This window comes from Mastomys coucha, unplaced genomic scaffold, assembly GCF_008632895.1.
Source record: "Mastomys coucha isolate ucsf_1 unplaced genomic scaffold, UCSF_Mcou_1 pScaffold15, whole genome shotgun sequence".
Lineage (NCBI taxonomy): Eukaryota > Metazoa > Chordata > Mammalia > Rodentia > Muridae > Mastomys > Mastomys coucha.
The window spans coordinates 103,556,905-103,571,713 of record NW_022196897.1 but is presented as its reverse complement, the minus strand read 5'-3'; the positions used below and the strand labels follow the sequence as shown (position 1 = coordinate 103,571,713).

Sequence of the window (14,809 nt, the reverse complement as noted above, 5' to 3'; positions counted from 1 at the left end):
AGAGTCAGAGGGTCAGTTGCAGGAGTGGAGTCTTTCCTTATTGTGTGTATGGTGTGTGAGAGTCAGAGAGTCAGTTGCAGGGATGGAGTCTTTCCTTTTACTATGGGAGTCCTGGGAGTGGACTTAGGTCATCAGGCTTGGTGGTAAGAGCCTTGACTCAGGCTCTGAGATGTTTTCAGATGTCACAACTGTGGAGTGTGCTCCAACATCTTGACATACACTATTACAAGGTCAAGGTCAAGGATACAGCAATGATGAACCAAAGCTCTAAACACTGAAACTGTTGCTGAGATTCATGGTCCATTTGGGAATAGTTAGAGGTGACAGAATTAAAAAAAAAAAAAAAAAGCTCTCATATTACTACATTATTGTCTCTTAAGTATCCAGTCAGTCATCGAGGTTTCTCAGACATCAGCACTACCTACCTGACAAGCCCACTTTCATGGGGTCTACCCTGTCACACTCACTCGCATGGCCAGCTGTGCTCTGGGCTAGCCTGATGCTCTCACATTGTTTGCAAATTCTCCACTCCACAAATATATCCCTGCAGGTCAACTGAATTCTGATGTATCCTTTGTCCAGACTTTTACTGGCTCCCCACTGGCTGCTAAATGATACCCAAACTCTTTGATCTAGCTATGACCATTCCTGCCTGCTAAAGTAGCCTTCATTCAAGATACACTATCCAGGCACAGTGCCACTCCATCCTTGGGCATGTCAGAGCAGCTGCTATCTACTCAAGATGCTCACAGGTTTGGGGCACACAGGATTGGACCTATTCATGTTTCCTCAGGATGGGGCAGAGGGTCATCAGATTTCCATCCCTCAGCCCACCCACATGTGATCTGTCCCAGCTGGCCATGTTCTTGGTTGCCAGAGTTTATAGAAGGTAGACTGGGACTGGAACTCCACAGATGCAGCTGTCATGAGTTATCACTCATGCTGGGGCAGGCTTTTCTTTCGATGCTGCCACTTTTGAGTTACCAATGCTCTTGTAAGAAATACTGCACACGCCTTTAATCCCAGCACTCGGGAGGCAGGCAGAGGCAGGCAGATTTCTGAGTTCAAGGCCAGCCTGGTCTACAGAGGGAGTTCCAGCACAGCTGGGGCTACACAGAGAAACCCTGTCTCGAAAAAACCAGACCAAACCAAACCAAACCACTACCAACACCACCACCAAAAAAGAAATCCCAAATAAACTCATTGCTTCACCAAGCAGGACTTGGATAAAATTGTTTGGTCTATTTTGTCCTCTCTGGGGTGTATGGGTGCTTCTGTAAAACTCTCTGGAAAAAGTCACACCATCAGGATAGAATCAGAATATTTTCCAAGAACCTGTCCCTATCTTTGAGAGCCTACTACTAAAAACCCCTCCAGGACCTTTGCTATGCCTCTGCTTAAAAGGCCCTGCCACACACATTTATAGCTTGCCTGTCTGTGAGTCTAGAAACCCCGCTACCACCTGAGGATGTCTTCTCACCACCGGCTACCACCTTCCAGCTTAGAATGCTCTCTACAGGACACGCTAATGTCTTACAATGTAGCTTACAATGCACAAAAGTTTTATGTCCTCCATCAACTTATATTTGCACATCCATGTTTATTACTGCCCTAAGCACAAGAGCTAAGATATAGGACCAGCCGAGATTCCATCTCATGAGCAGCAGATGAATGGATAAAGAAAATGTGGTACCTATACACAATGCTGTTTTTTCAGCTGTAATGAAAATGAAATGATACTTGCAAGAAAGTGGATACAGCTGGAGATTATGATGTTAAGCAAAATGAGCCAGACATAGAAAGACAAGTGCTTTATGTCTGTTCTTATATGTAGAATCCAGATGTGTGTGCATGTGTTTGTATACTCACAATTAGAAAAGGGATCATGGGGGAGAGCGATCTCAGGGGGTGTGGGAAAAAATAATGGAATCCTAGTTACATGAAAGCCAAAGCAAAGAGTATTTGAAGGCAGGAAGGAGACCAGAAAGAAGAGGGTAGGGAGGTGAGGAGAGCCAGGTGGGAGGGACAAGAATCAAACCAAGTGCAACAGCACATATGTATGGAGATGCCACTCTGAGGGGCTGGAGAGATGGCCAGTGGTTAAGAGCACTAACTGCTCTTCTAGAGGACATAGGTTCAATTCTTAGCACCCACATGGCAGCTCATAGCTGTCTAGAACTCCAGTTCCGGGGATCCCACAGCATCATACAGACACGTATGCAAAACAAAACACCAACGTACATAAAATAAAAAAATGAATAAAACCATTAAAACAACCAATCAACAAAGCAAACAAAGCCAGGAAATGCCATCATTTGTATGTTAATAATAAAATGATCTTGAAATTAAATATGCTATGTTTTGTTTGTTTGTTTTTGTTTTTTGAGACATGGTTTCTCTGTGTATCCCTGGCTGTCCTGGAACTCACTCTGTAGAACAGGCTGGCCTCGAACTCAGAAATCCGCCTGCCTCTGCCTCCCAAGTGCTGGGATTAAAGGCGTGCGCCACCACTGTCCGGCTAAATATGCTATGTTAAAAAGAAGAAAGAGGGAAGACACAAATTACTAATATCAGGAATGATAGAGGGTATGTTCCCTCCAAAGCTTAGAGACAGTGGAACAAATATCCAAGGAATACCTGAGACAGCCAAGAGTTAACTGTGATAGGAAAGACTCAGCTCCCTGCTCATCCTGAAAGAGGCGGCTGAACAGCTAAGTATGGGGGCCTGTGTGGGCCTGTTTGCTTGTTTTGTTTTTTAATTATGTGTATGATGTGTCTATAGATATGAGCATGTAAGTGCAGGTACCTAAAGAGGCTGGAGGGGTTGGAGTCTTCTGGAGCTGGCATTACAGGGAGTTGAGTCCTGACGTGGGTGTGGGAGGACTCACAGGACCTCTAGAAGGGCAGTACGTGCTCTTACCCACTAAGTCATCTCTCTAGCCTGGGCCCTGTGACTTTATGATGATTATATGCACACATCTGAGGTGCAATTCTTATTGCATACAAACTCTTAAAACACAGGTCCAACTCATCCTGACAGCTTTGTTGGAGAAAATAAGGAGAATGAATGATAAGGCCAAATTTTTCCTTTCAAAACAATATTTAAAAAGGTCATGAGGTGGTAGATTTATGTACAATTTTAGTTAGGTACAACAGAATAAAATTGTTTAGGAAGACTCCAGAAGACAAGCTGTTGGCAGGTACAGATCTCCTAAGCAAAGGGCTTGGGGTTGGGAGATGGCTCGATGGCTCAGTGGCTAAGAGCACTGGCTGATCTTACAGGACCTGGATTTCATTCCCTTGTGGCAGCTTACTACCATCTGTAACTCCAGCTCTAGAAGAGGGCGTCAGATCCCCTCTTCTGGCCTCTGTAGGCACTGCACACACATGGTACACAGACAGATGGAGGCAAAACAGCTATACATATAAATAGTAAACAAAAAAAAATGCAGATTTAAAAGAAAATTTATCTATTTTCTCTAGGAAGATGATCAGTCATGATAGAGTTTAAAGCCAGAGAGAGAGGGAAATGGGAGAGGGAGGGAGGAAGAGAGAGAGAGAAAGAGAGAGAGAGAGAGAGAGAGAGAGAGAGAGAGAGAGAGAGAGAGAGAGAAGAGAGAGAACGAGCATGCTGAAGCACACTAGAGGCTCCACAGGCAACAGTTTGTGAAATATGCTAGTTGATTTCCCAATGGTCTTGTGTGTGTGTGTGTGTGTGTAGTTTTAACAGGGACTGAATCAAGGGTCTCACCCATGCTAGGTAAGTGCTCAATCACTGAGCTACATCTCTAGCCCTCCCCTCCCCTCTTTACCTTGACATGGCTTCCTTCTTTATCGGAGACCAGGGCCACATAGGTGATTTCATGATGTCTGCAGTACTCTTGTAACTCTTCCTGGGACTGAAACAAACAGTGAGACAAATGGACACAGTGTGCCTGGAGCCCCTTCAAGTCGTTAAGGACAATGAAAAAACTGCTGCTAATTGTATTCCCAAGATGAATTACTAAATATGCTGACTTCAAAGGATATGAATGCTATTGAGAGGAGCACAGAATTCCAGGAAGGAATTCTCTTGTGCTTTCCCTACTTTCATGATTGTTTTGAAAGACGGCAAACAAGTAATGCAGTCGTGACAGGAAGAAGTTTTCAATGGTTTCAGGCCTTAACAAAATGTGCCGAGTTCTGTAACATAGAACATTTTGGGAAAGCAAAGGAATAAAAAACCAGCAGATGGTAGAAAGCAGAATTAAGCTTGGTACTTTGGTCCTTGCCTATAATCCCAGGACCCAGGAGGAGGCTGAAGCAGGAGGATGGACTACACAGGGAGATCCTGTCTCACAAAACAGAAGCTGAACAACAGAACACTTCTCTCACAACATACGAAGCAAGCGAATTGATGCCTTTTCAGGTACACAATGAAAAACTTGACAGCAGTTTTTACATGAACACACAGAGCAGCTGCAGAAAGCTCATGGCAGAAGAGTTGGCCTGTGTGTTCCTGGTCATTGCAGAGCCCTGGGGTGCCATTAGTGTAGCTGATCTTCAAGCATCCCTCCATGACCTGATAATGCAGACATTAGGTATCTAAGACTCCCAGCTCCAATCTGAAGGGCAGGCTGGTGTCCAGGTGCCACTCTCCTCACCTCCACAGCTAGAGCAGATGTCAGGGCTGCACACTGGGGGAGGACTCCACAGACACACCAAGCTCAGAGTGCCCTCAGTGTGGTAAGGTGGCCACAGCATGTCCTCATCTTAGTCCCTGGAACCTGTCAATGATGGCCCTGGGCCATCACAGGGGCTGAGGTAGCCAGAGGCAGACAGAAGGCAAAGGCAGAAGTCTCACTGAGGACAAAGCGGACGCTTCAGGGAAGAAGATTCCACACTGCTGAGTTTAAATGGAGGAAGGGCCCAGCCAGTGCAGGAGGTCTCTAGGAAAAGGCAGGGAACAGACTCCACACCTTGGGCCTTTGGAGGGACAAGCCCTGCCAATCATCTCAACCCAGACTTCTGACTTCCAGGAACTTAGAACAGAATTGTTAAGACACTGGGCTTGTGGTCATCTGCTGTAGTAGCCATCAGATGTTAATGGAAGAGGTTAGTCCACCCACAGAGATAAACTCCATTTGACAGACTCTGGTGGAGACTGGCAGGCACATCCAATTTTTTAAAAATGTTTTTACATTTTTATATGTGTGTGTGTATGTCTCTTTCTGTGTGTACACAGTATATACACACATGTACATACCCACATGTGTGTATATACTTACAGGGGCTAGAAGGGTTTGGATCCCTGGAGCTGGAGTTACTTGCTGATGTAAGCCACCTGACATGGGGGCTGGGAACAGAACTTGGGTCCACTGGAAGAGCAGCAAGGGTACGTAGGCACTGAGGCATTTCTCTAGCCCCTGTCCAGCCTTCTGACATTGCTACATGGTAGTGGAGTTACAGATCTGGTAGAGGCTAAACAGGTAGTAAAGATGGCAAACTTGCAGCTTCTTTCTCACACTCCTGACCTGAGACAAAGACCTAAAGGCTTGGCAGGCTTCTACTACCAGTAGGGCACCAATGCGAGTAAACTGGTCTAACAAGTTCAAGGCCAGACCATTACACAATTACCCAATGTTTTGTACCAATCAGCTTCCCTGTCTTTGATTAAACTGACCAACCCTAAATTAGGGAGCAAAGAGTGCTCAAAGACCATTAAAACTCCCATCCTCAAGGAGACCAGACTTGAGGCTCCAGAGGCCAGCCTCCACTCTGGTAAAGGCCTATTTCTCTATGTGCCTTATGTGCCTTGCTGTGTCTGACATTTTCCCTGCTGCTATCTGCCATGCTTGAGATTTTTCCTGCCAGAGAAAATGAACCCAATCAAGACCCCTACACAGGCTGGGCGGTGTGGTAGCACATGCCTTTAATCCCAGCACTTGGGAGGCAGAGGCAGGCGGATTTCTGAGTTCAAGGCCAGCCTGTTCTACAGAGTGAGTTCCAGGACAGCCAGGACCACACAGAGAAACCCTGTCTCGAAAAAACAAAACAAAAAAACAAACAAACAAAGAAAAGACACCCCCCCACTATCATCTACAAAGCTCACCTTGAAAGACTCACCATTGAGTTACAAAAAATAAGCAAAACCAACAGAAATCTCAGTGTTTTAAATTAAGCTTAGGATTTTGGTTGGACCCTATGGCTTCAGGTGGCCTCAGGTGGCCATGCCTGTGAAAGGCTGATCAATCCTGATCCCATAACCATCTGCACTTCATTCACAGCTTTCTGTCCCTTACCTGGGACCAGTCATACATGATTTCTGCAGTGATGCCCGCTGTCCATAGTTTCTGGGTTAGGTTGATGGCCCTGGACATGGACATCTGGCCAACACTGACAACCAGGAGGTCACAGGAGCTCACTGTAACCTGATAAGAAACAGAGTTACACAGCGTGGGGTGTGGAGGTGGGGATCACTACAGCTGTCGGGGCAAGAGCAGCACCCTGAGGCTGACGAGTGCCCCTGAAATTGGGGACAGTCACACAGTGCAGATGGCTTTGGTTTAAAATGATATCGTGAAAACAACAGAAAAGAAGACAGTTTAAAAAGATCTTTACAGACTAGCTGGGTTTTTGAGCAAGAGGAGTGACAAAAGTGTGTTAACAAGCAGAATATTTTATCTTTATATAGTGTATTATGGATGTGGAAAGTAAGTAGGAGAGGTGCCTGAATCAGCAGCAGCAGCCAGAGAGCAGAGGGCAAAGGCTGAGCAGCAAGGAAGAGACAACTCTTAGGCTTGATCACAGGAAAGGTCACTTCAAGACACTCAGGCTGCAGCTTTGAAGTCTTCAAAGCAGCTATGTGCTCTTTGTTCCCAATTATTAAAATCCTAGAATCTTCAAAGTGATGGTTTTTCTATGTTAATGAGATAACTGAGATGGGGTGGAGGGAGAAGGACCTGGCCCTTGGACAGGCTAAGGCAGGATAAAGGGTTGGAGCTTTCAGACACAGCCCCAATTCTGGGAGGGGAAGGGGCTAAGTGGATCATTGGTGACGTTGTCAATCCTGCTATATAATGAAGCAGCACCAAACAGCAAAGGGCAAGCAAGGGCCAGAGTGCTTTGGAAGGAGGCTGCCGGTGGATGGTGCACCACACAGGGCTTGGCCTTCATTCCTGAAGCGGCTAAACTCTGCCTGTCTTCACCTCTTCACTTTAATGTCCGTTATATTAAGCTAGGTCGACACAGGGTTTCTCTGAGTTCTGTGACCTGCTCTAGGAAATGGGGCTTCCAACTGGCATTGGAGGTGGAGGGGCAGACTTGGGGATCGAGCTCTCAACCTGTGGTTCTGCCAAAGTCTTCAGGAGGGTGGGAGTGTCATAAAGGGAACTGTGTCAGCTGATGGCCACTGCTGTGCTAGTCCTCACTTGGTGTGCGTGTATATATCTGGTCAGGCTGTGCTCCACAGGTAAGTAAGTAGCACTGAGGTATGGGGAGGCCTCAAAGCATGCTGGCAAGCATCAGGACTTACAGGCTCTTCCATGTTGAGGACAGCAGCGAATATCTTGTCTATGGCTATGCTGACACCGACAGCAATGGGGACTGGTCCCATAGTCTGTGGGCCTCTGAACTTGGGAATCTGTGGATAGACCAGAGGCCAGGTTATGAAAAGGGAAAGAAATATATTCTGGGGAAAGCAACGGTAAAAAAAAAAAAAAAAAAGCAAGCCCTCACAAGCCTGGCGTGGTACATGCCTGTAATCTCAGCACTTGGGAGCAGAGGCAAGAAGACACATTTATATTCCTAGATGAATGCTACAGAGGAATTCCACAGGATTTACTGGTTTGATGATTTTTGCATCATAGTGGAAAAAAACTGAGTTAAGGAATAGAGGAACTGGCAGTAAGTCAAAGCAAGTCAACACACACAGGGCTCGCCCTTACCAGCAGGTCATATCTGCCACCAGCGGCCAGAATCTCGGGCACAATCCTCTGCCTGCGTTTGCTAAATGCCAGGAACTGGAAGATGATGCCAGTGTGCTGCTGCACCTTGTAAACCAAGCCCAGGTTGATGGAGACCTGTGGAGGGAATGGCCACACACATGATCAGCAGCCTCAGCTGTGGAATGTGGACTACAACTCTGTTTCGATTACTCTGCATAAACAAAAAACTTCAGTAAGATCGGGCAAGAACTGTTTACTGGAGCTGGCCAAGCTCTCTGACAGTCACCCCCTCTCTGAGGCACGCACCACAGCGTGGGTGTGTGTGACAGAAACAGTGCTGCTTGCAAAGAAATCCTGAGTTTTGGAAAAATACAACACTAGCATTAGGGAAAATAAACCTCATCCCCTGGGGCTGCTGTTATCATGGCAGGCCCATACTGCCAGCCCACAACAGCTGTCAAACCTGTAACTTCACGCCAAGTTTCTTCAGCAGCCCGACAACTTCCTCTAGGTCTTTTAAGCTATACTTCACCAACTGAGCAACACCTGTTTTCTGTTTTATTAGTGAGTTGATTGTTGGCATTAGGTCTTGCAAATCCCCCTTCTGCTCGATGAATTTGTAGAGTCGACACAGCTGGAAAGCAAAGAGGCACAGTTAGCTGCTGCTCTGGGATGGGAACAGCATGCACAGCACTTCACAGCAGTGAGTACTGGCAGAGATGTGGACTAGACACTGGCAGAGCCTTTGTTGTGCATCGTCCCCACTGTAAACCTTGTTTCCCTCCACCATCCACACCCTCATTTTCATTACCACAGGTGCACAAATGAGAGGAGCAGGCCACACCAGACTTGTTCAGATATTCACAGAATTAGCCTGAAACTCTCCTCTTCCCTTGCCTGAGTAATCCCCATGAGGAGCCCGGGGCTGCCCCCGCCCCCCGCATCACCTCTGGAGCACCTATTCCCTCAGTCACTCTGTCTGCCATGTCTGCCCCTGAGAAGAGCAGTGCTGGGGACAGCAAACTCTGGCTGACCCCAGTCCCCAGCACAGAGCTGGAAGAAGAGGGAGTAGCTATGAGCATAGAGCCTAAGAGAAAACTACCAGGAGCCGAGCTGGAGATCAGACCAAAATTCCAGCAATGCCACACTGTAGGCAGCATCTGGCCCATCTATAGGATGGTACACAAAACCCAGAGCTGAGTGATATCTCAGTTTAATGTAATCAGTTAACCATAAGTCATCTGCACTTTAAATCCCAAAGAGTTAGTTTCTCTCCCTTTTAATTTTATTCTTTATTTTTGAGACAGAGTCTCACTGTGTAGCCCTGGAAATCTTTATGTAGACCTGGCCTCACACATAGAGATCTGTTTGACTTTTGACTCTGTCACATGAATGCTGGGATAAAGGTGTGTGCCACTGTGTACAGCAAAGTGGTTTTCTTGTAATCTGCTAAGTTAAAGATAAAAAGGTTTAAATACAAAATCATGCTTTTGACTTTTGACTTAAGTTTTCCTTCCTAGGGCTGGCAGTGTAGCTCTATGGCAGGAACTTGGAGCTCTGGGTTTGATTCCTCGTACAAAGTAAGTGAGGTTAGTTAGTTCAAAATAAGAGATTTTTTTTTCCAATAGCATTTCCATGAAGTCACCCTGTTAAAACCTGGCAGGAGCAATGGGGGAGCTTTTGTACCCACATGACTTTATGAATCTCAGTGTCTCTTGGGTTTCAAGATGACACTGTGAACTAAGGTGGGGCTGGACACGAACTTTCCTGCAGCTCATCCCCGCTTCCCTAATATACTTGGAGCACCATTTTAAAATAACAAAGTATCCAATGCCATTATTAGATCCCTTTTTTTTCTTTTAAAACTAGTCAAATACACTTCTTACTCAGCATCACAAAGAAATGCTGATGTCTTAGCAGCAGTATATGGTATCTGTGAGACATTTTCAAATACGGCATTAGTTCAAAGAACCTTCTGGGTATAGAGTCACTGATCTGGACAGTTTCAACCACATTCTTGGCATAAACTAGAGTCATTACGGGAAGGGAGCCTTGATCAGGGAATTGCCTCTCTCAGGCTAAGCAAGCCCTGGGGATCAAGCTAGCAAGCAGGGGTTCACTATGGTCTCTGCTTTAGTTCTTGCTTCAGGCTCCTGCCCTGACTTCATGGAAGTGTAAGCCAGTCAACCCTTTCCTCTCCAAGTCGCTTTTGGTTATGGTGCTCATCTCACAACAGAGCTACAAGTAGAACATCTTCCCTAAATGTGTTTCTTTCAACCATGGTCTAACTCTGTGAAAGGTGTTTCAAAGAGTTGAGGGCAGATATGTGATGATCCTCTCTTCTTCTTCTATGTCCAGGCACTGTGCCAGCCATCAAGTAACTGTCCAGGGAGTAAGCGACTCTACTTGTTCTATCCACAATCATATTTTAGTCTACTGAACCTGTGAATTTTGTTATCACTATAGGATCATGGAACAAAGTTTCAGATCAAGGGCTGTAAAGCTTCTGGGAAAGTTATTTATTTTTTTGGTTTTTCAAGATAGGATTTCTCTGTGTAGCCCTGGCTGTTCTGAGATTCACTCTGTAGGCCAGGCTAGCCTTGAACTCAGAGAGCCACCTGCTTCTGCCTCCTGAGTGCTGAGATTAAAGGTGTGCACCACCACTGCCCAGCTGCTTAATTTTTTAAAACTTTTTATTTTTTTGATTTTTGTACACAGTTTTTCTGTGTAGCACTGGTTGTACTGGAACTTGCTCTGTAGACCAGGCTGGCCTCAAATTAAGGTCTCTGCCTCCTAAGTACTGGGATTAAGGGCATGCATCACCATGCCCAGTTGCTTCTGGAAAAGTTTTAAATATAAAACATATTTTTTCTTGGGGCTGGGTTTAGTGAAGAATGTACTTGCTTAGCATGTGAGACTGTAAGTTGAATTTTTAACACTGCAAAAAGAATACTAAAACCAACCCTTCCTTATACAAATATGGAAGAAAAACAAAAAATTCTGTTTTCTTCTGCTGTTCAGCCATTCTATTAAATGTGGGCCACTGTGCCAAAGATATGGATTAAATGACATCAGTAGAGAGAACACAGTTGGCCTGTTTACCAAGAAGATTTTTAGAGGTAGGAAAATTTCCAGGAAGGTTAAGAGCCACAGTTCTGTTCTGAAGAGTAGAAGACCTTGGGTGAGCTTAGGCTACTTAGAAAGATTTGCAGAAATTTGTGTCCTGGTTCCACATGACTTGTTTTGGAAGAGGCAGCTTGGTACTGGGCCTGCTCAGCAGGAGGCTGTATGAAGCACAGGCTTTACAAGGATGTGAAAGAAAGGACCCAGTAATCAAGGAAGAGTGGGATACTCTGCATGTGGAGGGCACACAGGACACTCTTTGATCACAGCATCAGTTTCTCTTTTCTAATCCCAGTGGTTGCCATGGCACCAGCACTCAAGGGGAAAACTGTGTCTGTGAGCAGCATATGTGTGCTGCTTGCTACCTCACTGCTACAAAAACGTGACGACGTTTTTCTGACACGATAAAATGGTAGAGGCAGTGGAAAGCACACCATCAGAAGTACTTACGCTGTTAGGAGACAAGGACAGGTTACAAAATTTAGCTTCCACTTCTCTCCTAGTCAGCTTCTCTGTCTGATGGAGAAGAGAAAGGGAACATGAATGACACCTAGTTCTTGGGAGGCCATGGCAGGCCTCCGTAAATTCAAGGCCAGCCTGGTAAACATAGTGAAACCTTGTCTCAAAAAACTCCCGCAAACAAAAGCAACAAGAATGAACTTCAACCTTCCCTTCCAGCCCTGCATTCTGCCAGTTCCCCATCTGCATTCTGCTGAACCCATCACGGCCCAACGGTAGCAGCACTTTGGAAGGAAGAAACAAATCCCTAGAAAACAGCCAGTAAAGCCAGAACCCTTGAAGCCAATCTGCCAGATGAATGAAAAACTGGGCGAGGCTTCTGTGTATTGAAAACTTACAATAATGAATGTCACAATTCATTCTGCACTAACCACAGGCTGTCCACACAGTCACTTCCCCCATGGCCACATAATTAGAAACAATAAAAATAAACCTTAACCACATTAGAGCAAAGACGAAGGGAGATGAAATTCTCCATGTAGTTTTATGGTTGCCTGAGTCAGAGAATAATCATGGGCTAGTATTATCACCCTTCAACATTGAGTCAAAGTAATTAAATGCTCACCACAGCATCATATAGAATAACGTAGACCTGACTGAGTTTATCCTCTGGGATCCCACAGTGTAGGAGTATTGCCTTCAGAAGCATTGTATGGTTCAAGTAAATGCTGTAATTTCTTTCCTAGAATATAGAGAAAAATAATACTATTTTCATTATAAAAGCAATACAAGTATGTGGTCAAGTGAAATCTGGTAATTAATTTATTTTCCTACCACCACAGAAGAGCTAAAGTATAGCATCCTCTCTCTCTTTCCTATCCATCTATCTACTGAGACAGGGTTTCTCTGTGTAGCCCTGGCTGTCCTGGAGCTTGCTTTGTACACCAGGCTGGCATCGAATTCACCAAGATCCACTTGCCTCTGCCTTTTGAGTAGTGGGATTAAAGGCAATTGTCAATACCGTCTGGCTTATCTTTCATAACCATTATCTTCAGTGTTACAATTGAAAAATGTAATACGCATTAAAATACACATGTTGATCTTCAGCTAAGTTAAAGAGCCTAAAAGAGTGCATACAGCTGGAGAAACAAGGAGTCAGATCAGTGGTAACCGACTTGCAAGCACAGGGGTTAATAGTTATCATTCCTTTTGGCCACAGCAGTGAGTTACTGAGTGCTCAGGTGTGCCTGGATAGCTGGTTACAGGGAGAAGTGGCTCAGGGGCTCTACGTTGAATGAGCACACTGTGCTTGGAGAAAAAAAAAAAATTAAGTGATCACACAGATGCCTCATGTCAAGAGCTGTGAGGGTTGAGACTAAAATGTGACCAGCCAGCCAACCCTGAGAGGCTTTCTGGGAAAGGTCTGACCCATGGATGGAAGGCCTGTGCGGAGAGCATTGAGCAGACCCCATCAGAGATGGAGGGTAAGAGCTGATGGAAAGGGACACTGGGGAGTTGACAGATGAGACGAGGGGGAGCACAGAGGGCTCTCACCAGGGCAGGAGTGCTCCAAGAGCATTGTAGGAAACAGCCTCATTTGTGAATGTTGTAAGAATGGGTAGAGAAACAACACGGCCCAACCCCAACAAACCAATTCTGTCAGGATAGAAGCTTGAGCCCAAGATGAAGCTCAAGCCCAAGATGAAGCTCAAAGTGTCCCCCTCAAACTCTCTGCAGTTGCTTCAGAAAAGCCATGATCTACTTCAGCACTCAGCAAGAGGTGGCAGTGAGTCCTGCATAGGCTAGCAGGACCAGACAACACATGACAGAGTGGAACCTGAAGCGCAGGAAACTCCTGGATGATTTCATAGATGGTGTAGATGGTTTCCGCAGTGGGCAGGGAGCTGTTGGTGGTAGAAGTGACGATGTCAAATGCACATTCCAGGAGTTCTTTGGGATGACATCGGTCTAACTTCCGAGGCCTGAACACCCGCTCTATGCAGTATCTGGTGGAAGAAACCAGCTTCTTAGATCACTGCTTATTGGAAACAAATATGTATAAGGAATTGCTGGGCAGAGAGATGAAGATTAAAAAAAAATCCCTGTTGTGCTCAATAGTTCAAAGTCATATTTGAACCTGTTTTTGAACCAGTTTTGCCTCATAATCTATACCCCAGGTCCCAGCCTTATACTGTTAATTTTTTTTTACATATGCCTGATAGAGAAAAATAAATTACACTAAATTACATTAAGTGATGGTTTTCTATACAGAACTGTCCATGCTTTAGGACTGACTGGCAATTGTGGCCTCATAGCACACACAGAGAGAAATGTGACAGACATGGCGTGGCCCACTGACAGCATTTTGGTTCTAATTGATGACGATCTCAGAGTCTGACCCCTGCAGTATCTGAAAGGGGACAGAGCCTGTCCTTGCTGCCAAGCGCCAGGGTCTCAGCACTGGCTGTTCTTGCTGGATCACCTTGTTCTTTATAAGCAGCTTCCACTTAGTTATCTGCATAAGGAGATTTCACAGAGACCACTGGCCATTTGTGCCTCCAATTAAACCTTAAAAGCAGTCATTTGAGATCAAGAACAGTCAGATCCTCCCTCTCTAAGCAAGCATTTGAAAACATCATTAGTTATGTTGCCTGGGGTCATGTAGACAGCACAGAATAGATGCAGGCCTGTCAGGAGGCCTGACTGCTTCATTTCTTCTAAAGATGTCTTATGGCATTCTAGTCATCTGAGGACAAAGGAGCCCTGGGGCTGGGCTCCCTGACACATGCTGCTCAATACTTCAACCCCAGAATTCTTTCCTGTATGAAAGTTTCAGAAGAAAAAACAAAACCTCCCATCCACTCTTGTCTGATTTCATCCCCACATCTACCAAGTGCAGAGGCGCATAATGCACCTTACCGTTTTAAATTCACTATGTTATTTCTTGCCACATATCTTGCAAAAGGGACCTGAAAGAAGAAAGTTTTAAAGACCCGCATCATGAGGTGCCAAGTACTACATTCGTATAGTTTTTAAAACAGCATTTCTGGGCTAGAACCCACACATCACTTTAAGGTCAGGCACCCTACTTAATGAGATCAGAACCAACTGCATCCACCATGGCAGCTCCGTAAGACTGCTGCCCAGCGATCTTCCAGTCAGCACACTCTATGATGTCAGCACAATGATGAAATGGCCTGCTGATGCATTTCTTTAAAAAATATACCCTGGCCATTAAGCAAAACGTGACCGTGCCCTGAGAGCATTCACACTTGGGATGCTCAGTGTGCTTCAGCCACCGT

The 14,809-nt window shown here is 45.4% G+C and overlaps 1 protein-coding gene across 3 annotated transcripts in view; it reads right to left on the bottom strand.

Moving 5' to 3' along the window:
- Window positions 1-14,809, bottom strand: part of Eif2ak4 (eukaryotic translation initiation factor 2 alpha kinase 4) — a 91,003-nt gene that overhangs the window by 7,994 nt on the left and 68,200 nt on the right. For 2 of the 3 annotated variants that reach the window (XM_031371446.1, XM_031371449.1), the window contains 9 exons: window positions 14,427-14,476; window positions 13,345-13,513; window positions 12,133-12,249; window positions 11,499-11,564; window positions 8,389-8,559; window positions 7,926-8,060; window positions 7,514-7,621; window positions 6,282-6,410; window positions 3,813-3,899 (listed from right to left, as the gene is read on the bottom strand). In XM_031371446.1, the coding sequence (XP_031227306.1) occupies window positions 3,813-3,899; window positions 6,282-6,410; window positions 7,514-7,621; window positions 7,926-8,060; window positions 8,389-8,559; window positions 11,499-11,564; window positions 12,133-12,249; window positions 13,345-13,513; window positions 14,427-14,476 (1,032 nt within the window). The remainder of the gene's footprint in view (window positions 1-3,812; window positions 3,900-6,281; window positions 6,411-7,513; window positions 7,622-7,925; window positions 8,061-8,388; window positions 8,560-11,498; window positions 11,565-12,132; window positions 12,250-13,344; window positions 13,514-14,426; window positions 14,477-14,809) is intronic. The other variant, XM_031371448.1, reaches the window with a different exon arrangement.